This window comes from Salvelinus namaycush, chromosome 10 (assembly GCF_016432855.1).
Source record: "Salvelinus namaycush isolate Seneca chromosome 10, SaNama_1.0, whole genome shotgun sequence".
Classification (NCBI taxonomy): domain Eukaryota; kingdom Metazoa; phylum Chordata; class Actinopteri; order Salmoniformes; family Salmonidae; genus Salvelinus; species Salvelinus namaycush.
This window is the reverse complement of record NC_052316.1, coordinates 28,100,807-28,128,703: the sequence shown is the minus strand read 5'-3', so window position 1 is coordinate 28,128,703 and position 27,897 is coordinate 28,100,807. Positions and strand designations below refer to the sequence as shown.

The 27,897-nt window shown below is 44.2% G+C and overlaps 1 protein-coding gene across 1 annotated transcript; it reads right to left on the bottom strand.

Annotated features, from left to right (window-relative positions):
• Window positions 1–2,689: 2,689 nt before the first annotated feature.
• LOC120054283 (platelet-derived growth factor receptor alpha-like) lies at window positions 2,690–26,195 on the bottom strand. Its single transcript, XM_039001703.1, has 27 exons — window positions 26,150–26,195; window positions 20,188–20,475; window positions 19,809–20,072; window positions 19,260–19,390; window positions 17,285–17,447; window positions 16,590–16,779; window positions 16,368–16,483; window positions 15,905–16,204; window positions 15,410–15,810; window positions 15,106–15,274; window positions 14,772–14,961; window positions 14,408–14,523; window positions 14,078–14,204; window positions 13,665–13,861; window positions 11,549–11,643; window positions 11,064–11,196; window positions 10,128–10,232; window positions 8,844–8,954; window positions 7,863–8,016; window positions 7,141–7,298; window positions 6,718–6,833; window positions 5,314–5,436; window positions 5,044–5,155; window positions 4,787–4,886; window positions 4,404–4,509; window positions 3,072–3,307; window positions 2,690–2,831 (listed from the first exon to the last, which is right to left on the bottom strand). Exons 1-27 carry the CDS (start codon window positions 26,193–26,195, stop codon window positions 2,690–2,692), a joined length of 4,389 nt encoding a protein of 1,462 aa, XP_038857631.1.
• Window positions 26,196–27,897: the final 1,702 nt, after the last annotated feature.

Here is a 27,897-nt window from a genome sequence, read left to right as displayed (position 1 = left end):
GTATTGTCATGCTGAAACAGGAAAGGGCCTTCCCCAAACCTTTGCCACAAAGTTGGAAGCACAGAATCGTCTACAATGTCATTGTATACTGTAGCGTTAAGAGTTCCCTTCACTGGAACTAAGAGCCTGAACCATGAAAAACAGCCCCAGACCATTATTTCTCATCCAACTTTACAGTTGGCACTCCACATTGTGGCAGGTAGCATTCTCCAGGCATCCACCAAACCCAGATTCGCCCGTTGGACTGCCAGATGGTGAAGCGTGATTCATCATTCCAGAGAACGCGTTTCCACTGCTCCAGAGTCCAATGGCAGCGAGCTTTACACCACTCCAGCCGATACTTGGCATTGCGCATGGTGATCTAAGGCTTTTGTGCGGCTGTTCGGCCATGGAAACCCATTTCATGAATCTCCCGACGAACAGTTCTTGTGCTGACGTTGCTTCCAGAGGCATTTTGTAACTCAGTAGTGAATGTGGCAACCGAGGACAGACAATTTTTACGCGCTGTGCGCTTCAGAACTCTGCGGTCCCATTTCGGAAAGCTTGTGTGGCTTACCACTTCGCGGCTGAGCCGTTGTTGCTCCTACACGTTTCCACTTCACAATAGCAGCACTTACAGTTACTGGGACAGCTATAACGGTGCCACGTTGAAAGTCACTGAGCTCTTCAGTAAGGCCACTCTACTGCTAATGTTTGTCTATGGAGATTACATGGCTGTGTGCTAGATTTGATACCTGTCAGCAACTGGTGTGGCCGAAATAGCCGAATCCACTAATTTGAAGGGCTGTCCACATACTTTTGTATATATAGTGTGAACAAAAATATAAATGCAACATGTAAAATGTTGGTCCAATGTTTCATGAGCGGAAATAAAAAATCCCAGAAATGTTCCATACGCACAAAAAGGTTATTTTTTTCAAATTTTGTGTACAAATTTGTTTACGTCACTGTTAGTGAGCATTTCTCCTTTGCCAAGATAATCCATCCATCTGAAAGGTGTGGCATATCAAGAAGCTGATTAAACAGCATGAACATTACACAGGTGCACCTTGTACTGGGGCCAATCAAAGGCCACTTTAAAATGTGCAGTTTTGTCACAACACAATGCCACAGATGTCTCAAGTTTTAAGGGAGCGTGCAATTGGCATGCTGACTGCAGGAATGTCCACCAGAGCTGTTGCCAGAGAATTGAATGTTCATTTTTCTACCATAAACTGCCTCCAAAGTTTTTCTGAGAATTTGGCAGTACGTTCAACCAGCCTCACAACCGCAGAACATGTGTAGCCACGCCAGCTCAGGACCTCCACATCTGGCTTCTCCACCTGCAGGATAGTCTGAGAAGGGGGGGGGGGGGCTGATGAGTATTTATGTCTGTAATAAAGCCCTTTTGTGGGGAAAATGTTCTGATTGATTGGGCCTGGCTCCGCAGTGGGTGGGCCTGGCTGCCAAGTAGGTGGGCCTATGCCCTCCAAGGCCCACCCATGGCTGCACCCCTGCCCAGTCAGGTGGAATCCATAGATTAGGGCCTAATAAACTAATTTAAATTGACAGATGTTCTTATATGAACTGTAATTCAGTAAAATCCTTGAAATGTTTTTTTCCCCCCAGTGTATGTATGTGTGTGTGTGTATATATATATATATACACACACACACTTAGGCTCCCGAGTGGCGCAGCGGTCTAAGGCACTGCATCTCAGTGCAAGAGGCGTCCCTACAGTCCCTGGTTTGAATCCAGGCTGAATCACATTCCCATAGGGCGGCACACAATTGGCCCAGCATCGTCTGGGTTAGGCCGGGGTAGGCCGTCATTGTAAATAAGAATTTGTTCTTTTAACTGACTTGCCTGGTTGAATAACCAGGCAAGTCACCAGGCAAGTTTGCTATATAATATATATATATATATATAATATATATATGATAAAATGTTTTAAAAAACACAAATGTTTGTACTGCTATTGACAACATATGCCATATGGGCAAATACAAAAACATGTTTTTTAATCAATGTATTGCTACTGATTGTGCCAGCATCAGATATACTGTAGTACATATACTGCAGGTAGGTGGGTTGTGAAGTAAAGCCGTCTGTTGTGTAGCTGGCCTCATACTGGTCTGTTTGCTGGCACTGGTGTGATGTGGTTTAAATAGTGGGTCTGTCTGTAGTGGTTCTGCATGGCTGAAATAAACTGCCCGTCATTCTGGGTCTTTGACTTTCACGCCTGATGCATTCTGATCCCTCCATCCATCCTTGCTTATGATGCTGTTCGGAATGCCCATTACAATAAGGTTTTATACGTTTATATAAAAATCTTCCTCCATGTTCTCCTCATGTGCTCTTATTCCCATCCAACACTAACGTTCCATAGAGACTCTGTAACCACATGGTAGTGGTGAGTCGTTAGTGTAGCATCCATCCATGCTGCTCGTCCCTCCAGCCCCACAAGGGGTGCTGTCAGTCTGACGAGGAAAACGGCAGGCGTACCATGATCTGGCCACAGACTCGTCCAAGCAGTGAAGTGGTTTTGCTCTGTCCTCCTGAGAGGAATGGAGGTGTATGGGCAGAGGATGAGGAGGGTTCGAGATAGGGGGTTGCGAGGAGGGGTCTTTGGGTGGTCTGAGAGTCTGTGTTCAGGTGTGTTTCCCCCCCTCTCCCTCTCTTTAGCAGGCTTTTAGCTTCTCCAGGCCTTTCACAGGAAACTGTCTTCCACCAGCTCTGAGTCCAGACACATCTCATCCAACAGGCTGATGTCCTCCAGGGTCTCTCCTTCCCTCTTGGCCAGCGTGAAACTGGAGCCTGTCTCTATGGCACTCTCTTCAGATGTCTGAGAGCTTCACAGGACAGAGAGGAGCAGGTCAGTGTTACTAAACAGTTAAGTGAGTGATAGGGTATAGTAAACAGGAGGAGACCATTAATTAAATATAAAGGATATCTATCTTGTTTTCTGGATGTTTGCATTTGGTAAACAGAACTAGCACATGTTAGGTTGTAAAATGGTGTTATCAACCTATACCGCATATAAGAATCTGAGATTTAAGATACACATGTCTGAGATTAAGGTGGTAGCCTACCTGTGGCGGATCCTCTTGATGTACTCATCATCAGACAGAGGGTCCAGGTCAGGGAGGGGGATAATGTAACCGCTGTCAGAGCTGAGGCGCTGCTCGTCGAAGCCACTCTCCCTGTCCTTCAACTTGTCCTGACTCTTATAGGTGATCCCAATGTAGGTGTCTTCACTCTCCACCTGGACCCTGGTCACTGCTGGATGGTCGCTCTTCAGAAACTCATGGCTTGCCCTCTCGAAGCACTGCACAACAGAGAGAATGCCCAATGAACATCAACCTACAGTATCGAGGAGCATTGGATCATAATGTCTACAGTACCATGCAGAAAACTTAGCTATATGTCTAACCGTTTTTTTTAAAACAAGAGTGATGTGCATGTAAATAAAACATTTTTGGCCTGGAGTATTCAATAGTTATTTACTGCTCTGGTACCTCCCATACAGTACCTCCAAAACAGTAGCATCCCCTTCATAATCACAAAACATAAATCACTTCAACTCATAAATCAATCATAAAACAGATTTATCAGTTGAACCAGTTGAACCAGCTGTCAGTGGTGTGTGTTCTCACTCAGTCAGCCTGGTGGTGATCTCCCGTCCCACCCCACCCTAGCCCAGCCAACCCAACCCCAGCCTGAGGTGCTAAAACAGGAGCTAACTCCTCCACTCTCCTGGACCAGCAAAGCAGAATAGTGGGGGGAGGAGGAGGTTTGATGTGCCATGTGTGGCGTGCTGTTTAATAGGCTCATTATAGTTAGCCTAGCTGGTGGAGGGGAGGTGGAGGAGAGACCTGGGGCTGCTGCTGCTGACCGCGTCATTACTGCGGTTGGGGCTGGTCACTGACCGCCAGCTGGAGCATTAGCACTCTAATCATCGCCAGAGCTGGGCTTTAATACAACGGAAATGCACAGTACTCAGCGCCCACATAAACAGACTCAACTGGCAGAGCCCACAGAAACACACGACACTGGCAGCGTTTGGGGAAGTGGTTGGAGTTTGTGAGCCTGGTTTTAGATGAACTTCACTTTGTTAGTACTGTAGAACTATAACAAGCCCCAAGGCTAGGGGGAGCGCACTGGCTAGGAAAAGTGTGAGAAAGGGATGGAGAAAGAGGATGGTTGAAGCACTTACTCCCTTCCTGTGTAAAAATAGGATAGGTCAGGTAAGGTAAAAAGGGGATGAAACTGATTAGAAAGGACAAGAAACATTAAGAGGGAGGAGTAGGTCCAAACGTTGGAGGTCAGGGTCAGGAATTAAAGAGAGAGGGACATTAGAAAGCAGAGGTGAGGAACCCTGGGAGAGATGGTAAGGTCAGAGGTCATACTGAAGAGACGCTCACCCTCTTGTAGCCGGAAGGCAGCAGTGAAGCCACACTCTCACTCAGGCTGAGGAAGGATGGCCTCTTCTCAGGCTCACTGTTCCAACACTTTATCATCATCTCATACCTGGAGGAAGGAAAACACCCTAGTTAAACAGAGAGAACGGGACAGACAGTACAGGGAGTGAAACGCCATGGTATAACAGTCATATAATTGTATTGTATATCACAGTTTAGTACTGTGCGTTAGACATTCACAGCAGTAGTAGCGTTCCATAGTATTTGCATGACATATGGGACAATGTTATCTGATCCAGTGTTTTAAAAATTGTTTTGGCATAAAAAGTGTTTCAACATAATGTACACAACACAATGTAGAATTATATAAAAAAATATGTACATACACATCAGCGGGGGCGTGCTCAGGTTTGGCCATCCTGTAGCCACTCTTGATCTTGTTGTAGAAGCTGGAGTCCACTACCATCCCTGGGTATGGGGTGCCACCTTTAACACAAACACACTGCCATCAGTACACCAGCAAACAGTAGTATCACTGTCAACACTGTATCTACACACTGATCTGGAGTCAGATGTCTCCAGATGTCTAACATGCTTCTCAAGATGTGTCTTTGTCACAGATGTGGGGTCAGCTAAGCCTCACCTAGAGAGAAAATCTCCCAGAGGAGGATGCCGTAGGACCAGACATCACTGAGGGTGGTGTACATGTTGTCAAAGATACTCTCAGGAGCCATCCACTTCACTGGCAGGAAGGTCTATGGTCAACACACACAGCAGATGGATCAAACACACCGCACTCATATAACGGGCACTACAATAGTGGAACATAATGGAGTGCTAACATGAACAAGCAGGATACATGTCTATGCTTCGGGGACACAAACAGCCAGTATGGTCATAGAGAAATACTCACACTGCCTTTGGAGACATAGTTGTTGTCATGCATGATGTCTCTGGCTAGGCCAAAGTCACAGATCTTCACTATCTTCCCCTGAGAGAGCAGGACGTTCCTAGCAGCCAGGTCCCGATGCACACACTGTACCGCAAAACAGACACACAGAGAATTAATTTAATCTCAATTCAAAGAAACCATTTGTATGTTCTCCCTTTCCATTTATTCATTCTTTCCTCATGTTTTACAGGGTGGCTTTATATCAACAGGCCAGCCTAAGAGACAGCCTTGACTGAACACTCCTGGCCAGGGGATATTCAGGGATAATAACTGGGAGGCTGTATGAGGAGCTTATAGCTTCTTTGTACCCAGTGTAATTCCAGCCTACTGGGTGTTCTATATAAAGATCTGGCCTGTCTCCTGAGCAGTGAGCTCAGCCTTCACAGGGCCGCTTATCACACAACCCCTGATTTAGCCAACCTCTTGGCTTTCACAGCTGTCATCAAGCACAACAGCAGCCCACAACCTGCCTGCCATCATTACCGTGGTTACCACTGGAACATACAGACGGCAGGGTTGACGTGGCAACCAACCCACTCCCTGTTGTGTACCAACAGAGAGGTCAGAACAAGCTTGCCAGAGACACTAGCTTCTGCTAAGCCAATGGAATCATGTGACCATCACTTCCTTCCTTCGTTGCAAAGTCAGGCCAATAAAAGATGTCTATGGCATCCTAGGCTTACTTCTGTATCTCTTGTTGATATATTCTGGAAATTCCCTAGGTCTCTCCTGAGTTAGGTAAATCAGATTTTAGTTTTCTTGCACCTTATTTGTGTAAAAATCTAATAAATGTTGTTAAAGTGGATATTTGTTTTGTTTCTTTTTACCTACGTATATTTTAATAGGGAAGACATATTGAGACCTAGCTCTCTTTTACAAATGCGCCCTTTATATACACAACATAAATATTCACATTATACCCAACCTACATATATACATTAAAATACAAAAACACAGTCATGGGAAGCACAAATAAAACATCACAAATGACAGAAAAAAAATTACACTCCACCAATAATAAGTCCCCAATCAATACTTTAAATTGCCCGATCTGCACCAGAACATCAAGATGAAATGCACAGCCTGTTTTGGTGCCTCTAGGGCAATTCACAACGCTGATTAAGGACCGTATTGCTGATGAATGCATTTCTTTTTTTTGACTGTGTTTTTCTTTCAGCTTACATTTTGTATTTATATTTTGATGTGTGTAATTTCTGTAATTCAGGGCTCATCTGTAAAAGAGACCTTGATCTCAATATAGCTATTGTATTGTATGACATTGGCCTGTTATCCCCAGCCCACTGCACTGACCTAACATCATGTCCCACTGATCTCCAGTCATTCCCAGCCCTTGGTCCCACTCACGTTCTTAGAGGACAGGAACTCCATGCCTCTGGCCACCTGGTAGGTAAAGCTGAGCAGGTCTGTGGTGCTGAGGCCCTCGTTGCCGTCTTCTGACAGCAGGCTGTCCATCTCATTATCTGGATCAGAAAAACACACAAATACAGACATTTAGCTTCAGTCTGTCTATGAGTGAGTGAATAAAGTGTATTTGTATGTTTATGTGCATGTAAATATAGAACTGGCTGCTGTAACCTGGCTTTTCCTAATGGGAGGGAGAAATAGGCATTATTATGTGTCTGCTACAATTACCCTCTCTATATAACTACAGGCTGGACCCCGCAACCAACCCAACCAGCGCTGACTAAAACCCTGCGCCGAGAGAGAGAGAGAGAGAGAGAAAGAGAGAGAGAGAGAGAGAGAGAGACTGTTCGACTGTGTACTCACCACCCTTCTGTGATGGTGGGTGGTCATATTCAGACCTCTGGATGTCGGAGTACTTGGAGGCATCACTCATCTCCAGCATGGGCACGTACTGCATGGTGTCTGCCTGCTTCATCTCCATGTAGTCCCCTTTACCACTTTCAAAGGACAGGATCACATAGCTGCAGGGAAGGAGGGAGGGAGGAGGTTGGTAGAAAGACAACAACCATGGTATAATCACCATTCTCAAAGGACACCCAATGTATATACTGAGGTTCCCCCTACAAAGGGTGCAGTTGATGGTGTGGTCACTTTGAGATGTGGTCATTGTGTCAACACAGATCAGCAGAGCAGACAGGAGCAGGCAGGCCTCTCCCAGTGTTTCCCCCATGCTCGTCTGGACAGAGACCATTAACAGGTACCAAACAATAGTCATGATTAGGCTGAAAGCCGAGCACCACTTCAGACACAGATTTGATTAGTGGAAGACGCCAGATGACCTCCTCAGCCATGACCTCCTCAGCCACGTTATGTCACTGAGAGCCTGCAGTAGTGCTGTCAATGAGACAGAATGACTGAGTGGGGAGAGTTGGAGCAGGAACTGAGGAGGGGGACACATGACATAGGGGGTGTGTGTGCGTGCTAGTGCATGTGAGTGTGTGCGCCTGTGCCTGTGTGCGTCTGTGCCTGTGTGCGTCCGTGCCTGTGTGCGTCCGTGTGTGTTTCTGCAGCTGATGTCTCTTTACCTCCTGCTGCTCTCGTCTGCAGGGTTTATGCCAAAGATGTCCAGGTCTTTCTTGGTCTTCTCTGAGTGCAAGCTGAGGAAGTTCTCTCTGTTCTTGTGCAGGTAGTTGACCAGGTCTCCATAGAAGCAGTACTCAGTGATGATGTAGGTGGGGCCTGCATGGGAAGAGAGGAAAGAGAAAGAGACACACGTGTCAGTCTGCTGGCTTAACTTATCAGAGGCTCATGAAAGCTAAAAGCTACGCCAAGAGGGCAAGCCTTTACACTCATAAAAACACTATTAAAATACCACACCCACCAACGGCCCAGAGAGTAATGGCCACCGCCTTTCTTGACTGTCAAAACCATATGTGTGTGTGTGAGCATATCTGCAGCGGCGGAAAAAGTACCCAATGGTTACACTTGAGTAAAAGTAAAGATAACTTAATTTAATAGAAAATGACTAAAGTAAAAGTGAAAATCACCCAGTAAAATAAAACTAATTTCTAAAATATACTTAAGTATCAAAAGTAAAAGTAAAAGTATAAATAATTTCAAATCCCTTATATTAAGCAAACCAGATGGCACCATTTAAATAAATAAAATTACAGATAGCACACTCCAACACTCAGACATAATTTACAAACTAAGCATTTGTGTTTAGTGAGTCTGCCAGAGGCAGTATGGATGACCAGGAATGTTCTCTTGACAAGTGTAGGCATTGGACCATTTTCCAGTCCAGCTAAGCATTCAAAATGTAATGAGTACTTTGGTTGTCAGGGAAAATGTATGGAGTAAAAAGTACAATATTTTATTTAGGAATGTAGTGAAGTAAAAGTAATAGTAATAGTAGTCACAAATATAAATAGTAAAGTACCCAAAATAGTAAAGTAAAGTACCTCAAAAAATGACTTAAGCAGTAAGTATTTTTACTTAGGTACTTTCCACCACTACATATCTGTAAGTGTGTGTGTGTGTGTGTGTGTGCATGTGTGTGTAGTCACCTGACTTGGTGCAGGCCCCCAGCAGGTTGACGATGTTGAGGTGAGGGCCCAGGTGAGTCATGATCTTCAGCTCTGACATCAGGGCCTGTTTCTCACTGGAGCGGGCTGTGGCTGCAACGCCAAACAGACAAACAATAAATCAACCTTCAACCAATCACACCGCACCTATCGGTCAATCACACACAATCACACAAGATCCATCAATGACTGCCATTGTTTCATCAATCACAAAGTAAGCTGTCTGTAGTCAACTCTATAGCTGTCTGTATAGCTGTCTGTGGTCAACTCTATAGCTGTCTGTATAGCTGTCTGTGGTCAACTCTATAGCTGTCTATGGTCAACTCTATAGCTGTCTGTGGTCAACTATAGCTGTCTGTATTGCTGTCTGTGGTCAACTCTATAGCTGTCTGTATAGCTGTCTGTGGTCAACTCTATAGCTGTCTGTATAGCTGTCTGTGGTCAACTCTATAGCTGTCTATGGTCAACTCTATAGCTGTCTGTGGTAAACTCCATAGCTGTCTGTATAGCTGTCTATGGTCAACTCTATAGCTGTCTGTGGTCAACTCCATAGCTGTCTGTATAGCTGTCTGTGGTCAACTCTATAGCTGTCTGTGGTCAACTCTATAGCTGTCTGTATAGCTGTCTGTGGTCAACTCTATATCTGTCTGTGGTCAACTCTATAGCTGTCTGTATAGCTGTCTGTGGTCAACTCTATAGCTGTCTGTATAGCTGTCTGTGGTCAACTCTATATCTGTCTGTGGTCAACTCTATAGCTGTCTGTATAGCTGTCTGTGGTCAACTCTATAGATGTCTGTGGTCAACTCTATAGCTGTCTGTGGTCAACTCTATAGCTGTCTGTGGTCAACTCTATAGCTGTCTGTGGTCAACTCTATAGCTGTCTGTATAGCTGTCTGTGGTCAACTCTATAGCTGTCTGTATAGCTGTCTGTGGTCAACTCTATAGCTGTCTGTATAGCTGTCTGTGGTCAACTCTATAGCTGTCTGTATAGCTGTCTGTGGTCAACTCTATAGCTGTCTGTATAGCTGTCTGTGGTCAACTCTATATCTGTCTGTGGTCAACTCTATAGCTGTCTGTGGTCAACTCTATAGCTGCCTGTATAGCTGTCTATGGTCAACTCTATAGATGTCTGTGGTCAACTATAGCTGTCTGTGGTCAACTATAGCTGTCTGTGGTCAACTATAGCTGTCTGTGGTCAACTTTATAGCTGTCTGTGGTTAACTATAGCTGTATGTGGTCAACTATAGATGTCTGTGGTCAACTCACGTTTCAGCATCTTCACAGCCACCTTCATGACAGGCTGGGAGCGGCTGAGTCCATATGCAGTTCCCTCCACCACCTTCCCAAACGCCCCAGAGCCCAGGACACGACCTGCAGACACACCAGACATGGCACACGATCAGTTAACATGGAGGGTAAACAAATACACAAACATAGACAGACAGGCAAACACACACACACACACACTCTCAAGCACTGACTCTATACACATACACTGGACTCTACCCACACACTCACACTCCAACATACAGATACCTACACACAGTACATATGCCCACACAGACGCATAACATGCGCACACATGCATACTGGCGCCACACACACACACTTTCACACTCACCACATACTCTGCTGCTACTGTCTATCTATCCTGTTGCCTAATCACCTTACTCCTATCTATATCTACAGTGCACAGTTACCTCAATAGCCTCGTAACCCTGCACATTATCTCAGTACTGGTACTCCCTGTATATAGCCATGTTTACTTGTTATTGTTATTCACTGTGTATTTATTCCTTGCATCACTATTTCTATTTTATATTTTTTACTCTGTATTGTTGGAAAAGGACCCATAAGTAAGCATTTCACTGTTAGTCTACGTCTGTTGTTTACGAAGCATGTGAAAAATAAAATGTTACTTGACACACACGTCTGCCTCTGCCCTCTCATCTGTGACTTCCCCAGTGAGTGAGATTCCCTTTGGTCAGTGAGTCACAACCCAAACCCAGGCAGCACGCCCCAACCTCCCCTTTCTGCCAGGCCAGATGGCCTTATCACATCCTCACTTCAAAGACCAGAGGGAGACATCCAGACCAAAGCCTGACTAGAACACGACCACCCAACCATGATGATGTGACACTCTGACCAGAACATGACCACAGTAAGACCACAGACAAAGGAAACAGTGCAGTCGGCTCTCACCCAGTACGAGCCCATCGTGAGAAAACTCCCATCTGGAGTCATAGGGCAGTTGCATGGGGTCAACGTAGATGTACTCATGGCCATCAGGGCTCACTGACTCTATCACCCTCCAGCGGATCTCATAGCGAGGCTTCTGTAAGATAGAGGACATAGATAAACAGATCCATACATAGGCTCTAGAGCAGCGTTTCCCAACTCCGGTCCACTAGTCCCCCAACAGTACACATTTTGGTTGTAACCCAGGGCAAACATACCTGACTGAACTCATCGAGGGCTTGATGATTAGTTGACAAGTTGAATCAGGTGTGCTTGTCCGGGGCTACAATTAAAATGTGTACTGTTGGGGGTACTGGAGGACCGGAGTTGGGAAACCATGCTCTAAGACAAACTGTAGGTGAGTGATTTAATGAGTCAATGAGAGAATGAGTCGGTGAGTGAGTGAGCGAGTTTGTGCGTGTGTGAGGGGCAGTGGTGATCTGTTGTACCTGTTTCCAGATAATGACCAGGACAATGAGTGAGATGATGACAATGACCAGCAGCACCAAAACAGCAGCAGTTACAGGCAGCTCAGAGTGGGGGCCTGTTCAGGAGGAGAACCACCACACACACATGAGATGGAATCACAACATGGAGAATGCCACAGAGAGAAAACAACATGGATAAGTCAATGTAAATCAATTTGGGAATGTTAGTTTGATGAATTATTTGAAGAACCCAACATGAGGTAAAATATAAAGAACCCAGTATCCCAGACTAACACACATCTACACAATGAAAGTCTGTGATCAACTGCCCTACCACAGACAATTTACCAGACAGCTACCTCAACACTGACAGCCCAGCCCAGTCTCTTCAATGCCTATCACACATCAAGTGTCACAAAGGGGCGCAACTACAGGAAGAACCTAGCTATTAAAAGAGGAGACTATAGCAGGAAGAAAATATACGGTAGCAGGCAAACTAAGATACTGTGAATCTAGTCACCACACTATACCAACCATGTCTGTTGTACAGAGCCTATAGAAAGTCTACACCTCCTTGAATTTCTCCACATTTTATTATGTTACAAAGCGGGATTAAAATGGATTTAATTGTCATTTTTTGTCAACGATCTACAGAAAATACTCTGTAATGTCAAATTGGAAAAAAAGTCTAACATTTTTTAAAGATGAATGAAACAGAAAACAATAATATACCTTGATTATATAAGTATTCACCCCCCTGAGTAAATACATGTTAGAAACACCTTTGGCAGCGATTACAGCTGCGAGTCTTCTTGGGTAAGTCTCATGAGCGCTTTGCACACCTGGATTGTCCATTATTCTTTTCAAAATTCTTCAAGCTCTGTCAAGGTGTTGGGGATCATGACTAGGCAGCAATTTTCAAGTCTTGCCATAGATTTTCAAGCAGATTTAAGTCAAAACTAGTAACTTGGCCACTCAGGAAGGTTCACTGTCTTCTTGGTAAGCAACTCCAGTGTAGATTTGGCTTTGTGTTGTAGGTTATTGTTCTGCTGAAAAGTGAATTCCTCTCTGTGTCTGGTGGAAAGCAGACTGAACCAGGTTTCCTCTAGGATTTCACCTGTGCTTAGCTCCATCCGGTCTCTTTTTATCCTGAAAACTCCCCAGTCTTTGCCGATGTCAAGCATACCCATGTATGTGATGTATTGTGTTGGATTTGCCCCAAACATAAAGCTTTGCATTTAGGCCAAAAAGTGTATTTCTTTGCAGTGTTTTTTTTGCAGTATTACTTCAGTTCCCTGTTGCATACATATGCATGTTTTGGAATCTTTTTATTCTGTATATTTGTATTCTTCTTTTCACTGCCATTTAGGTCATTATTGTCACCACAATGTTGTTGATCCTCCATCCATTACAGCCATTGAAATCTGTAGCTGTTTTAAAATGACCAATGTCCTCATGGTGAAATCCCTAAACAGTTTTCTTCCTGTCCTACAGCTCAGTTCAGAAGGACGACTGCATCTTTGACGTGTCTGGTGGTTTAATACATCATCCACAACAGAATTATTAACCAGACCATGCTTAAAGATATATTCAATGTCTGATGTGTTATTTTTACCCCTCTACCGATCACTGCCCTTCTTTATGACACTTTCGAAAATCTCCCTGGTCTTTATAGTTGAATCTGTGCTTGAAATTCAATACTTGACTGAGGGACCTTACAGGTGTTATATGTATGGGAGACAGAGGACGGTGTAGTCATTACAAAATCAAGTCAACCCCTATTATTTCACACAGAGTGAGTCCATATAACTTATTATGTGATTTGTCATGCCAGATTTGACTTCTGAACTAATTTAGGCTTGCCTAAACAAAGGGGGTGATGACTACTTAAGCAACAACTATTTAGTTGTTTAATTTTTATTCATTTGTAAGAATGTGTAGAATTTTCTTTTCATTTTGACATTATGGAGTATTTTGTGTAGATAACATATATATATTTTTTACAATGAAATCCATTTCAATCCCAGTTTGTAACGCACAACAATGTTTTAAAAAGTGAATGATGTGTAGACTTTCTATAGGCCCTGTAACTGAGAGAGGAGGTGTGTAAGTGTGACTTCGTGAGTGTATGTCTCACCTTGTGACACCAGCTTCACCTCCCTGCTGACGACGGCCATCTCGTTCCTGGCCAGGCAGCGGACGGCCAGAGTGTTCTCAAGACGCACGAAGATCACCTGGCTCTCCAGCTGGTTGTCCTGATTAAAATGCGCTTCCACAGCGATATCTGTGTCGTTGGTTGGCAGGGGCACCCACTGAGACGAGTCGTTGGCACAGCTGGACAGGGGAGGAAGGAAGAGTAAAGACACGAGACCTGATAGCATGACATTATCACATTGGGCATAGTAGCATATGAAGTGGCCAGGTAGAGGTGAACAATGTACAGTAGGTGTATTTTAATTTTAAGGAAGAAAACTGGCTATTGTTGGAGTGAAAGTGAGAGAACGGAGAGATGAAGAGGGAGAACGTGGGGTTGTGAGAGGGTATCCTTACTGTTTTATGTTCTTGCAGATGAACCACTCCACTTCAGGAGTGGGCATGCCTCCAGCGATACACACTACAGACTGGCCTGAGGCTGAGCCATGGTGGAGGTCCATCAGGCCCACAATGACTGCAGGTACTGGACACAGACAGAGAAAGAACAGGGGGTCAGACCACAATACAGACAGGGACAGAAGAAGCGAGGAAGAGAGAGAAAAAAAGAGAAATAGAGAAAGGGGGTCAAAGAGAGATGGTTAGAAAGTTATGTGAGTATGGGACCACAGGTGTCAGTGAGATAAAGGTAAATGAAAATTGAGGAGTTGGAGCATTCCTCTGCCTCACCTTTGACCTGCAGGCTGAAGCTGTGGCTGTGGGTCTGGTTCCCGTTCTGCACTCTGATGGTGTAGTTCCCACTGTCCTCCTCCTTGGCCCGGATCAGGGTCAGAACACTCTGGTACCTACAGAGACAAAACACCATGTATGGTTACACTCTAATCTCATGCGATCACTCTGCGATCACTCTGTTAAGTCTGTCATGAGAGACTAGTTCCAATCTAACATCTCACCACACCACACCTTAATAATAGACATCTGAACATCCTAGGTGAACTGGGGAACCTGTTATTAGCCACAGAGTTTAGTGTGCAGAACAGTGGTTTATCATATCTCTTCAGTCAGTGTTGAGTCATGTTAGAGGAAGTTTCACCTGGTCTCGCTGAGCTGCTGGAGGCTGGTGGTTATCTCAGCCGCCACATAGTTGAGGGGGAGGCCATCTTTGAGCCATGTGACCTGGGCGCTGGGGAAGGAGTCGATGTCGGCCCGGAACTCTCTGCTCTCATCCAGGTCTGCTGACTCCTGAGAACTGAACACAGGGCGCAGCGACACAAATGGGCTCTCTGTCAGGACAGAAAATGGAGAGAGAACCATTAATTAAATATGTACAGGTCACAGCTAGTTAAAACAATCTACCAGTTCAAGCAAGATGATAAACCAAGATTATTGCCTTGTTACTAGGTTAATAAACAGTGACAAAAACGTACCATAGACAGTGATGACCAGCTCCTTGGTCTGGCTCTCATTGCTGATGATGTCAGTAATGGAGCAGGCGTAGATGCCGCTGTCTTTGGCTGAGGCCTGGGGGACAGTCATGATGTACTGGATCTCCTGGTCCCTCTTATTCTCACGCACCGACTTCAAGCCACGGTTCACCTGACACACACACAGGACACACACACAAGTTAGGCCCATTTATAATCAAACAAACAAATGCATTTTCAAATGAATCAATTAATATGCTCTCCAAGAAGAGAGTAATAACTATGTACAGTATCTGATGTTGTTTACCAGTTTTCCAGGGTACTTCCAGTGGTCTTCCAGTATCTCAGACCCCCGGGCCACACAGGTGACAGTGATGGTGTCTCCCACCAAGAGAGCAGTCTTCTGGGCCTTCAGCTCCACACGCAGCTCTAACCCCCCTGCCCAGCCATGGACGATGTACTCCTCACTGAGGTGCTCCTCTCCATTGATGAGGGCCTTGCAGACATAGGTTCCTGCACTGAAGAAGCCCACGGCGCCCCTCTTGCTGTCGTAGACAGTCATGGGCACGGCCTGCTGGGTATCAGTGTTGACCAGGGTCACATTGGCACTGGGGTCCGACACGCGACACTGGATTTCCATCTCATCGTGACCATTCAGGACGTGGTTGCCAAAGGGCACCAGAGAGGGGACAAAGGGCACCTCTGGATCTGATGGGGTGAGAAGAGGGCATGGTAAGTCTCTAATCATTCAAACTTCTTACATAGATTTAACTCCAACACCACAGTGATGTCTTCCCTATACCTGGCACATATATGTAGATGCTGCTGTCCTCTCCCTCCTCAGTGGAGTTCCCTCCGTTGTAGAAGCAGGTGTAGAAACCAGTGTTTGCCGCAGTGGCGTTCTCTACGGTAATCGTGGTGACGAACAGGCCGCTGTTGTCCTCCTCTGTCTGCTCTGATAGGTAGACAGGCGTTTCCCAGGCCAGCTCGGCCTCGCCCCTGCAAGTCAGAGTGAAGGGGGTGTGGAGGGGAACAACCATCTCCTCTCTCTGGGGGATCAGCACCGGAGCTGAGGCTGGCTGGAACAGCACTGAGGCTGAGGCTGGAAGGCACACACACAGGCAGACATATGGTCAGATTTAGGATTATTCTCAGACAATACACGCACACTGACACATTCACAATTCCTAACACATTTGAACACATAAATGCATGTTCACACACATGTAAAAATGCATTTTCACTTGGCTTAAAGTTATTCTCACCTTTCACTTTGAGGGTGAAGGAGAACTGGGCAGTGTGAGGGATACTGAGGACCATGATGGTGTAGTTACCACTGTCCTCCTCTAGTGGCTGCCGAAGAGTCAGAGTGCTCTGATGCCTGAGAGATGGGCAGAGAACCACTTAGCTCAGTCCAGCACACACCACACAGAGGTCCACAGACATACAAAAAACATCTTTGCTATAAACAGCTGTTATGATCTTACTGGTTCCCCTCCAGATGGCTGGTCTTGGTGAGGAAGTAGCTGTTCTCAGTGATAGCGATACCGTCTTTCAGCCAGGTGACTTTAGGAGCAGGGAAGGCTTCAATACTGATGGTGAACTCTGTCTCCTCCATCATACTGACAAACTCCACCACTCCAATCCCACTGTGGCCCAACATCACAAAGGTGTTCTCTTCTACAGAGAGAAGGGGTGGAAAATAGAGGGGAGCAGAGGGAGAGGGAGTGATGGAGAGTGGGGTAAAGTGAGAGTGAGAGAAAAAAGAAAGAAAGAGTGATAGAGAGGGGACACAGAAGGAAGGATGAGAAACAGAAAAAGTTAAATGAAATTCTGGCACACATCTGTTGAAGCCATCCCATAAAGCATTGGGGCTGTTGAAGCCATCCCATAAAGCATCCCTTCCCTCTAGCACGTCAAACTGACACTGATAGGCAGGATGAATTAACTCTACGCTTTTATGTGAATTCAAGGGGACTACTTTTAAAGACTTATTCCAAGAAGTATCAGATGGACCCCAAGTCGTTTCTGTATAATACATCTACAGCTAAGTGGTATTGGTAGTAAAGAGTAATGCTGTTGAAGGATAAGCAATGTCTTGAGTGAAATTGACTAGTGATAGACATTGTGCATATGTTTTCAAAATGAGTTTTTGATTGGCCATAAGGAGGTGAGAGTGTACCAAAGACAGTGACAGCCACCCTGTTGGCTCTGATCTCTCCACTGACGTTGTTGGTGATGGAGCACTCATACACCCCACTGTCCTGAGAGGTGGCTGCTGGGATACTGAGGGTGTAGACCACTCTATCAGGCAGAGTCTGTTTCATCTGGACTGCATCCGCAGCCTAGATAGAGGAACAAAAGGAAGGAAGATGAAATACACTATATACACACACACACCGTCTATACCCATCTCTCAGAAATAAAATATATTGTCTCTATGCTCTTCTCCACCTTTTTACAGGTTTAGAGATTAATTCTGTATGTCAGAGCAGTATGTCTCACTATCGGTCTGTGAGCTGATTTTGAAAACATGTGCTGGTCCACAGGAGATAAATCAGGACCCCAGGGCCTTTAAATGCCTGTAATTGCAGCTGAGACCAAAGCCAGGAATCAGGAGTCCGGTGCTCTTCTTACCCTAACTGTCTCTGGAAAAGGGCTTAGGGATCCCACCACTAAAACAGACGCTCTGTCACAATGTGCTGCAGGGATTACTGAACAGTGCACAAAAAGACAGAGGTGCACACACACACACACCAAGACTATCACTTCAGACAATCCTCTATCTACACTACCATCTACACTGACACACAAACTTAAATTAACTACATTTATATTATATTGGTTATATCTGCGGGCAGGTTTAGGGTCATTAAATATTGTGTGGATGAAGGGCAGGTTTAGGGTCATTAAATATTGTGTGGATGAAGGGCAGGTTTAGGGTCATTAAATATTGTGTGGATGAAGGGCAGGTTTAGGGTCATTAAATATTGTGTGGATGAAGGGCAGGTTTAGGGTCATTAAATATTGTGTGGATGAAGGGCAGGTTTAGGGTCATTAAATATTGTGTGGATGAAGGGCAGGTTTAGGGTCATTAAATATTGTGTGGATGAAGGGTGTGTTGAATATAGAGAAAACAATACCTTAAAAAAATCCATAAATGTATCATTCTTGTGCACTTTATATCTATAGGCAACATTGAGGTTTTTCTTTCATTATTTTAGGCTATCTGACATTAGTGCATAAGTCTAAACTTTAGGACCTAACTGTATTCGTGCCAAATAGCCTACATGCCAATCGCCAAATTCTTCTGGGAATGGGCAGAAAAGGTTAATGTCGATCTAAGGAGGCAAATAGGATCATGTCTGAGGTTTATTCAAGAAGAGAAAAGCTGTGAAATGGAGAGTTGAAAATAAAGAGAAGGGAGGGCCAGAAAAGTCATGTTTGGGAAAGATTTTGTGAAGTGTTAAAAGAGGATGATAGCAGTGCTGGCAATGTTGTGTGTGATGATTGTGAGGCGCTATACAAATTCCACAGTCACAAGATGGACTTCAAATAGGCCTATGGCACGTCAAGGGAACTGTAGCCTACTGTTCAGATGAGTTAAATGGAAACTGAAATCTGAACACTGACTGTAAGTCTATAACCTCTCACATAGACTTAATATTAACTCCTGCAGAATTAAGCATTTATTGCAGTAAAATGATACAACAAATGTAAGCAACATTTTTACTTGGGAACAGGAGTGGAGAAATTAGATTTCTTTATTTCAGCATCTTGAGAGAATGTGAATATGCAGTTAGATACCGTCTGTAGAGGTGCTTTCTTTATCAGCATCATAGCATGACAAGCACATACAATATGCATCCAAGCCGAATTGAAAACTTATCAGAAACATGTTGGGTCATTTTCACAGCTTCTTTTATTTAATTTGGATATTTTGCACAAAAAATCTTTAAAAAATGTTTTTGTTATTGCATTTTCTCGTTTTGAGTTATTGCATTTTTAGTTATTGCATTTTCTCTAATTGAGGCTGTTCTGATGGAAAATGGAGGGGTTGGACAAATGTTTTTGCCTGCACTAGATGTTTTTATTCTGATTTTACAGAGGGTGCTGCAGCACCACTACTTCGCGCGGATATGGGGGTGAGGCCTTGCCTGTTTCCTGGGGTGGAGCCACTGCTGCTGGTAGGGCAGTCCTGGAGGTGCCACACAGGTGATGTTGAAGGGTTCCCCCAGTCTCACTGCCTCTTCGCTGGCCTTCACCTCCACATGGACGTTCTCCATCTCTGTACAGACCACCAGGGGAGGGAGGAGCAATACGGTCAACAGGGACAATATGGTCATCTACAGGCCTCTGCATGGTATCCCCCTCTCTGAGTTCACTGCAGGCTGATGCCATCACATTCTCTCTGTCTGACTACAACTCTGTGAAGTCACGTCCCCGGTACTAATGACATGATGTCATCTCATCTCTCTCATGCAGTGAGACCACCTCATCTCTCTATCACACACACACACACACACACACACACACACACACACACACGCGCGCGCGCGCACACACACACACACACACACACACACACACACACACACGCGCGCGCACACACACACACACACACACATTTTTTACCAATGTGATAATAAAACTAAGCAGCACAACCATTTGTCATCAAACAAATCATGCACATCTGGACTCCTTACGTTTGTTGGCCTCCACGGTGTAAGTGTCACTCGTCATTGTCATGCCGTTCACGGTGGTCTCACAGATGTACAAGCCAGCGTCCAGGTTGCCAATGAAGCCGATCTTGTTCTTATAAACTGCGTCCACCTCTACTCCACTGGGAGCGCTCTTTAGGACCACCTGGGATTGAGGGTCTGACACCCTGCATGGGATGATGGTTCTATTGGGATAGATTGGGACTAGCATGCGATCTGGCTCCTCAGGCACAAATGGAATCTCAGGATCTGAGGAACAAGGCAAGAACATGGTTGTTTGGTCAAAAAGCTATCAATATGGGAATTAATAGAATAGAATAGAATCACAGAGCATGGATATGACAAACAATTCCACCATATTTACCTGGGACGAAAACGTATATGAACGCATCATTGGCTACGCCATCCACCTCTTCATCGCCCTCTTTGTATTGGTATTTGCAGGAGTAATATCCGGTGTGTGTCACAGAAGCGTTGTAGATGAAGAGCGTGGAGGTGTAATATCCAGGCAAAACGAATGTGTCGTCCGGTAGGGGCTCGACCCAAGCAACGTTCCTTTTACCGGTGCAGCTGATGTTGAACACGGAGAGCGGCTCGAGAACAAACTCATCTTCAGTTGATACAATGGTCGGTGTGGCCAGCCCGCGGGTAACTAATGGAAAACACAAGTTCACTGAATGTCGATAGTGTTTTCAAAAAAAACAGGTTTGTATATTTAACAGTGATAAAAACACATGTCGAAAGGAAAAGGCAAGTTAGGTGCGCTGGCAGAATATTTTCAGGTTATAAGAACCAAGAAACATTTTTACTTACTTAAATTAGTTTCTTACCTGATAACAACCAAAACAAGAAAACCCCAATGATGAGACATGTCTTCATTTCATCCATGGTCACGGATGGTTAATTCTCCTGGAAGAGTTTAAATACTTGCACGTCAGACATGGTTCCACCAGATGTTGCAAAAACAACACTTGTATCTGTCTAAGCTTAGAGAAAATGCGTTGATTTATGGGAGAAGATACCGCTGTCTCCACTACCTAAGCCTTTTGGAAAACATTGCAATTTAATCAATTAAAATCAATAGAGGGACTTTTACTGCTCCAGCACAGCAGTAAAACTGACTGGCTCTATCCTGTCTCCAACTATAGCCTACTGTGGCACACCAGGTCTTGTAAAGCGCACATTGAGTAATCTTGTTGAGCCGGGGTGATGATTGCACTGGTTTGGTCTCAGGAGATGTTTATAAAAACGTTGGACAGGGTTGAATCAGCAAAGTGGCGCCAACGTCTATTTTTTTGCCAAGAAGAGCTGGAATTCAATTCAGGCTCTGAAGTCGCTAGGGGGCGACATAGTTCACGTTTCGCCTGCATCAAGCAGTCATCTGTGGGCTGTAACTTCTTTCTCCAGCAGGAAAGTTACATTATTGTTTGTCATTTCGTCGGAAATGGAATAGCCTATTTCTGTGGCAATGGCCAGGTATAGGCCTAGACTACAAACATGCCAACTGTATTAGGCTATTGTATAAGCCTATAGAGCTATAGGAATTGTGCGGTCTAGCAGCATCAATCAACACAAATTGTAAGTACTACAAAAGTTAAGTAGAATCGAAACAGAATTTCTGGATTGATTCTGATGTTTCAGTTAATAAATATGTTTGCATCTTGACTTATTCACTGCAACATAAAATCTAGACATGGCTACCATAGGCTTGTAAACCAAGCAACTCGACCCAACTAACTTTTTAGGCTGTTAAAGAACTCATCCATCCAGGTTTAATCGTGCTTGCTGTCATGGGTCTGTGGTCAACAGACATTCCCCTGGTACGAGCGTTATCTCTCTGTTTGGTGCGCGGGACCCTGGATTCCATCAACGCACGAGCTGAGAGAGACGCAACTCCAAACACTGGCGCGCTCACCTCTGAAACGTTTATATACCTACCAGTTTTACTCTAATTATTCAATAGAAAAACTTAGTTTAAACCTAATTTGTGACTATAGGATAATAATTGTTCATTTTCTTCTAATTGTTATCTCCCATTGGCTCGATTAAAATACATTATTTTAATCCATAATCAAAATCCCTTTTGTCTCAAAACGTTTGCTGCTACTTTTAACAGTGTAGGCCTAAGTGAGGTAGTCAGCTCTATCTCACCCGGGACTGGCTAATTATCCCTGGCAAACCAAACCCTGGGTTAGAGAGGGACTATAATTAAGAGAAGTCTGTATGACAAATATTCGCGTGGGAATCCTGATTTATACACTTTGACACGTTTGCGCATATTTTCTATTCCAGCCGAGTGGGCAAATGTAGGGCTTGTCAGTCTTCTCCTTTTCTCGCCCCAACAAAACACTACAGTCCCAGCAAATGTGCAGCCTGCCAAAAGCCCCCTTCTGCTGGGCTTGACACTTTGGAGCAACAGCTGAGAGATGGTTGATCAGCTCTCTGTCCTCCACAGACACTTAAACTGTTAAATTCAACCCCCCATGTGCAGAATTGATTTCCATGGGAATATAGCAGAGAGATGTCTAAATATAGCATTTTGAAATGAAGAGGATGGTAGGGGCATTGGGGCAAGCAATAGCCTACACTCAAAAATGTCCAAGGCAGTGAGTTTCACTGATGGAAAACTTAAAAATATGTATCTAACTTGACTGTTAAATTCGTGCAGCGCGCAACTCTATTCTATTGCAATCTTAACAAATATGCATACATATTTTGTGCATGTTATATTGGCCATCATTAAATTGAAGGGTAATTATGAAGAATTATCTTGGGGGCAAATGTAGGATATTTGCATTTTGTTGTCTGGTGCATTGAAATTACATCCAACCAGGAATAGGTTCCACTCTATAGGCTACTATACTTTTTTTAGTGGGTCAAAAAAAGATACCCTTCTATCTACTTTTGAATTCTGTTCGGCTACAGCTTGAGTCCAATCTCAAAAAGCAAATGGCAAGGCACAATATTCCATTTAATTCCACACATTCCAAGCGCAATAACGAAAACAACTTGAAATCCAATTTCCAATGTGTTTTCCATTAGATGTCAAGGCAGGCAGCAGCATCCCACAATGGACCCTCAGTCCTAGAGGTGACACCTCCAGCTGTGAGGCCGAAATTGAGCGCTTTTATCCAGCCGAGTCAGCGACATCTCTCCGCTTGGCATCCGGAGGTGAGACCATATGTTTCATGGAAAACTGAATCCCGTTCAAAGCATAATTCATTATGCATAACGCATAGCCTGCAAACTAATGCATCTCCAAAGTTTCAAAAAGTTTACTGGAACGTTTCCTCGTAGCGAAATTAGGCTAATGAAAGCCCCCAACGTGTGATGGATGGATCAGGTCAGATTAATCATTTCTTCTCGGTAAAAGTTTTCACAATATGGTGCTATCCTAATAAGAAGCTAGGCTATTTCGTGAATATTCACTAAGGAGGACAAATTGAACTAGCCTAAAAGTGTCCAGTTGGATAACCTTTTTATTTTTGAAGATTTGAAATTCTCTCAATTGATAGCATTATTGAGAAAATAACCGTTAGCAAAAACAAAAAATATTTGCTAATTTGTTTTAAATACAAACCTCTTAAATTCCCTTGGATTATGTGTCTTGATTTTAAATCCCAATAGAATGAAATCAGGAGCATAAAAGCGCTCCGGTCGCCTCAGTGAAGGCTCCTCTACTCAATTGTGTTGCAGTGGTAGTAATCCTATGGCCACGATCCTTCACTGTGAGAGCTAGCATATGTGCGCCCCTCCGTCTGCGTCCACTGCCGTGCTCACAATGCGCTTGAGCTACAGCGACCAGTAATTGATTCAATGTTACAGCCCATCCTTCCCAAAAAAAACTAATCATCTGGCTCAAAGTAAATAACTCTCAGGAAATGACCCCCCTCTCCTCCCCTACAGGAGGCTCCAGCTCTGGGGTTTCTTTCAAAATAAGAGTCCTGTTTTCTCAGTGAGACTGGAGCTGGACTCTGCTGGGCAATGATGTAGGAAAGAGGGACGAGAAATATATATGCTCAAAGATCCGGTGTCGAGCGTATTTTTGAAGAAAAGCAAACGATATAACTTATCAAGCGACATTGACAGATGTTTTCAAATAGATAAATACATTTCACCATTCCGCAAATACGCAAAGGTAACGTTAAAATGTACAAACAAACATGTTGTTTCATGAGTTATTAAGATATAATGTATTTACCTTCTTATAAACAGGCTATTGTTCGTATACACATATAATTATATGGTAACAATACTTGAATGTAGTTTTGTTCGAACATTAGTGCTCAATTCATTAGCACTTTTCAAAACCTGAAACTTGCTAACATGAGCGTCCAAGCCTCCATTGCCCACAGGGGGCGCTCCAACACCAGGCACTACACACACAACTCAACTCTCTCTTCCTCTCTCAAGTCAACCACATATTGACTTCATTATATTCTCCAAGAGGGAGGAATTTCCAGTAAATCTTATTTTTGGGGCAATTTCTTATGAAGAAAAACTGAGAAATGTTCGTTATGTTTTTTGTTTGTTGCCCGTTTGGCACTCTGTTGTTTGCCGACTCTGTGAAGGTGTTTTGTGACCCCAGCCCCCTCGCCCCCGGCCCTGAGGCTGGCCTAATAGCTGGGATAAAGGGTCATTATGAATTACCTATCTCACTGCACTCAGGGATGTGGAGCCAAGTCAGCCGACCAGGCCGGTTTTCATGGAGTGGAGCCCCGGGGCTGACCACCCCCAACCCCTCTCTCAGCAGCACTTCCAGCGGAGCACGGCCCGTCCCGCAGCGCTCCCCTTGCAGAGAAACACATCTCTCCAGCCGCTCAGCGCGATTACTTCCACATGTTACCTCAGCCGAAGCGCGCAAAAGAACAGTATACCTTGTTCTCCAAACAAAAAAAATCGAATGTTTGTGCCTCAAACTGGTAGAGTTCCTTACTGAAGGCTCTCCTCTTATTTTACCCTCTACAACAATACATTCATAACGCCAGTCCATTAAAATAGTACGCTTATTTACTTTAAGTTAATAGATTTTTTTGGAATTGTGATTTGTAGTAAGCCTCGACATACAGTGGGCTATAAAAAACTGTTCCAATGCATTGGTGCAAAATCAGTTGTATACCTATTAGGGTTAGTGTGTAGCCAATTTCTTTCAGACATTTTCCAACTCTGTAAAAGGTCATGCAAGCTGGCTTTTGAGGACGTTGTTTGTGATAACTGGCTCATCTAAGGCACTTTCCAAGTTTCTCGTGATAACTCATTTCTATCGCATTGCGCGCTTGTAAACAGGTACAATGGCGTTTTGTGGATGTGATATGATTAAATTTGGAAGTTAATTCAGCATTCCACATCTTTAAACAGAGTGGAATGTAATCTATGGCACAACTGCGCAACCAAGAGTGACTGTTGAGTATAAATCAAATCAAAGCAAATTGTATTTGTCATATGCACCGAATACAATAGGTGTAGACCTTACCGTGATTTGCTTACGTACAAGCCCTTAACCAACAATGCAGTTCAACAAATAGAGTTAAAAAAATATTTACTAAATAAACTAAAGTAAAAAAATAAAATAAAAAAGTAACACAAGAAAATTACATAACAATAACGAGGCTATATACAGGGTCAATTTGCGGGGCTACAGGTTAGTCGACGTAATTTGTACATGTAGGTAGGGGTAAAGTGACTATGCATAGAAAGTGACTATAGACTATGTATATAGCACACATGTACGCGTGCACAAACACACACACACATTCCTAGCATTACTTAATACATAATTGGGCCTATTACAGTATACAGTAACAATCCAGAAATATAATTCATGAATTGTGTAGCCCAGTTACGAACTGTTGATCAGGATGGACCACATTTATTGACTGCCAATAAGAAAAGATGACCTGTGGAAATTACATACTTCTACTTAGAAGCAAACATCCACAAGGGGGCATTCAAATGTTTATGGTTTCAACTGGAGGATTTTTGATATATGAGCCTAAACAGTGTTTTTTCCCAGACCGGTTTGTTGTTTGAACCCAGCATCAGTCAAAATGAAGTAGTTTCAGTAGCCTATAATTAGCCCATAGAAATGAATAAGAATAGACTATCTATGGTTACGCCACTGTTCCTGCTTTTCTACTGTAACATTGTTACACTAGTGCGCCCATATGTTATACTAGGGAAATTGTGTTTCCATAGCTATAAGGCTGACAATGAGGACTTGTGAAGAGAAAAATCAACAAACTCTGCATAATCAACAAAGTTGCTTTGTGAGAAGGTGTTAAAGTTCACAGACAGCCATTGTTATGTAAATGATTGCTGAAAAGTACCAGTGACCTGGCTTTGGCCCCGTGAGAGCAGATCCACCGGAGCCATGGCCCGACAACACCTCGATCACACCTACAAAGTCATTGCGTAATGGTACACCAGAAGTACATTCATTTCCAATGGAACTATGCATTTGCCTTGCAGAATGTGCATACATTGAATAAATCAAATCAAACTGTATTTGTCACATGCGCCGAATACTACAGGTGTAGACCTTACAGTGAAATCCTTACTTACAACTGCATTGTTGGGTAAGGGCTTGTAAGGGCTTGTAAGAAAAATAAGAGTTAAGAAAATGTTTACTAAATAAACGTTTTTTTTTTTTAAGTAACACAATAAAATAACAATAATGAGGCTATATATAAAGTGGATACCGGTACCGAGTCAATGTGTGGGGGTACAGGTTAGTCGAGGTAATTGAGGTAATATGCACATGTAGGTAGGGGTAAAGTGATTATGCATAGATAAAAAAAACAGTGAGTATGAGCAGCGTAAATAAAAGAGGGGTCAATGCAAATATGGCTTTTATGGCTTGTGGGTAGAAGCTGTTAAGGAGCCTTTTGGACCTAAACCTGGCGCTCTGGTACTGCTTCCTGCGCAGTAGCAGAGAGAACAGTCTATGACTAAGGTGGCTGGAGTCTTTGGCAATTTTTAGGGCCTTCATCTGACTCCACCAGGTATAGAGATTCGGGATGGCAAGAAGCTTTGCCCCAGTGATGTACTGTGCCATACGCACTACCCTCTGTAGTGCCTTGCGGTTGGATGCCGAGCAGTAGCCATACCAAGCGGTGATGCAAACAGTCAGGATGCAGTTGCCATACCAAGCGGTGATGCAACCAGTCAGGATGCTCTCGATGGTGCAGCCATATAACTGTAGTCCATGATCATCTTCTTTGTCTTGATTACATTGAGGGAGAGGTTGTTGTCCTGGCACCACACTGCCAGGTCTCTGACCTCCTCCCTATAGGCTATCTCATCGTTGTCGGTGATCAGGCCTACCACCGTTGTGTCATCGGCAAACTTAATGATGGTGTTGGAGTCGTGCTTGGCCACGCAGTCGTGGGTGAACAGGGAGAACAGGAGGGGACCAAGCACGCATCATTGAGGGGCCCCGGTGTTAAGGATCAGCGTGGCAGATGTGTTGTTGCCTGCCCTTACTACCTGGGGGTGGCCCGTCAGGAAGTCCAAGATCCAGTTGCAGAGGGAGGTGTTTAGTCCCAGGGTCCTTAGCTTAGTGTTGAGCTTCGAGGGCACTATGGTGTTGAACACTGAGCTGTAATTAATGAACAGCATTCTCACGTAGGTTTTCCTTTTGTTCAGGTGGGAAAGGGCAGTGTGGAGTGGAATAGAGATTGTGTGATATGTTGGGGCGGGCGGTATGCAAGCTTGAGTGGGTCTAGGGTTTCTGGGATAATGGTGTTGATGTGAGCCATGACCAGCCATTCAAATACCTTCCTGGCTACAGACGTGAGGGCTACGGGTCAGTAGTCATTTAGGCAGGTTACCTTGGTATTATTGGGCACAGGGACTATGGTGGTCTGCTTGAAACATGTTGGTATTACAGACTCGGTCAGGGACAGGTTAAAAATGTCAGGGAAGACACTTGCCAGTTGGTCAGCGCATGCTCTGAGTACACATCCTGGTAATCTATCTGGCCCTGCGGCCTTGTCAATGTTTACCTGCTTAAAGGTCTTACTCACATCGACTATCTAGAGAGTGATCACATATTCGTCCGGAACAGCTGGTGCTC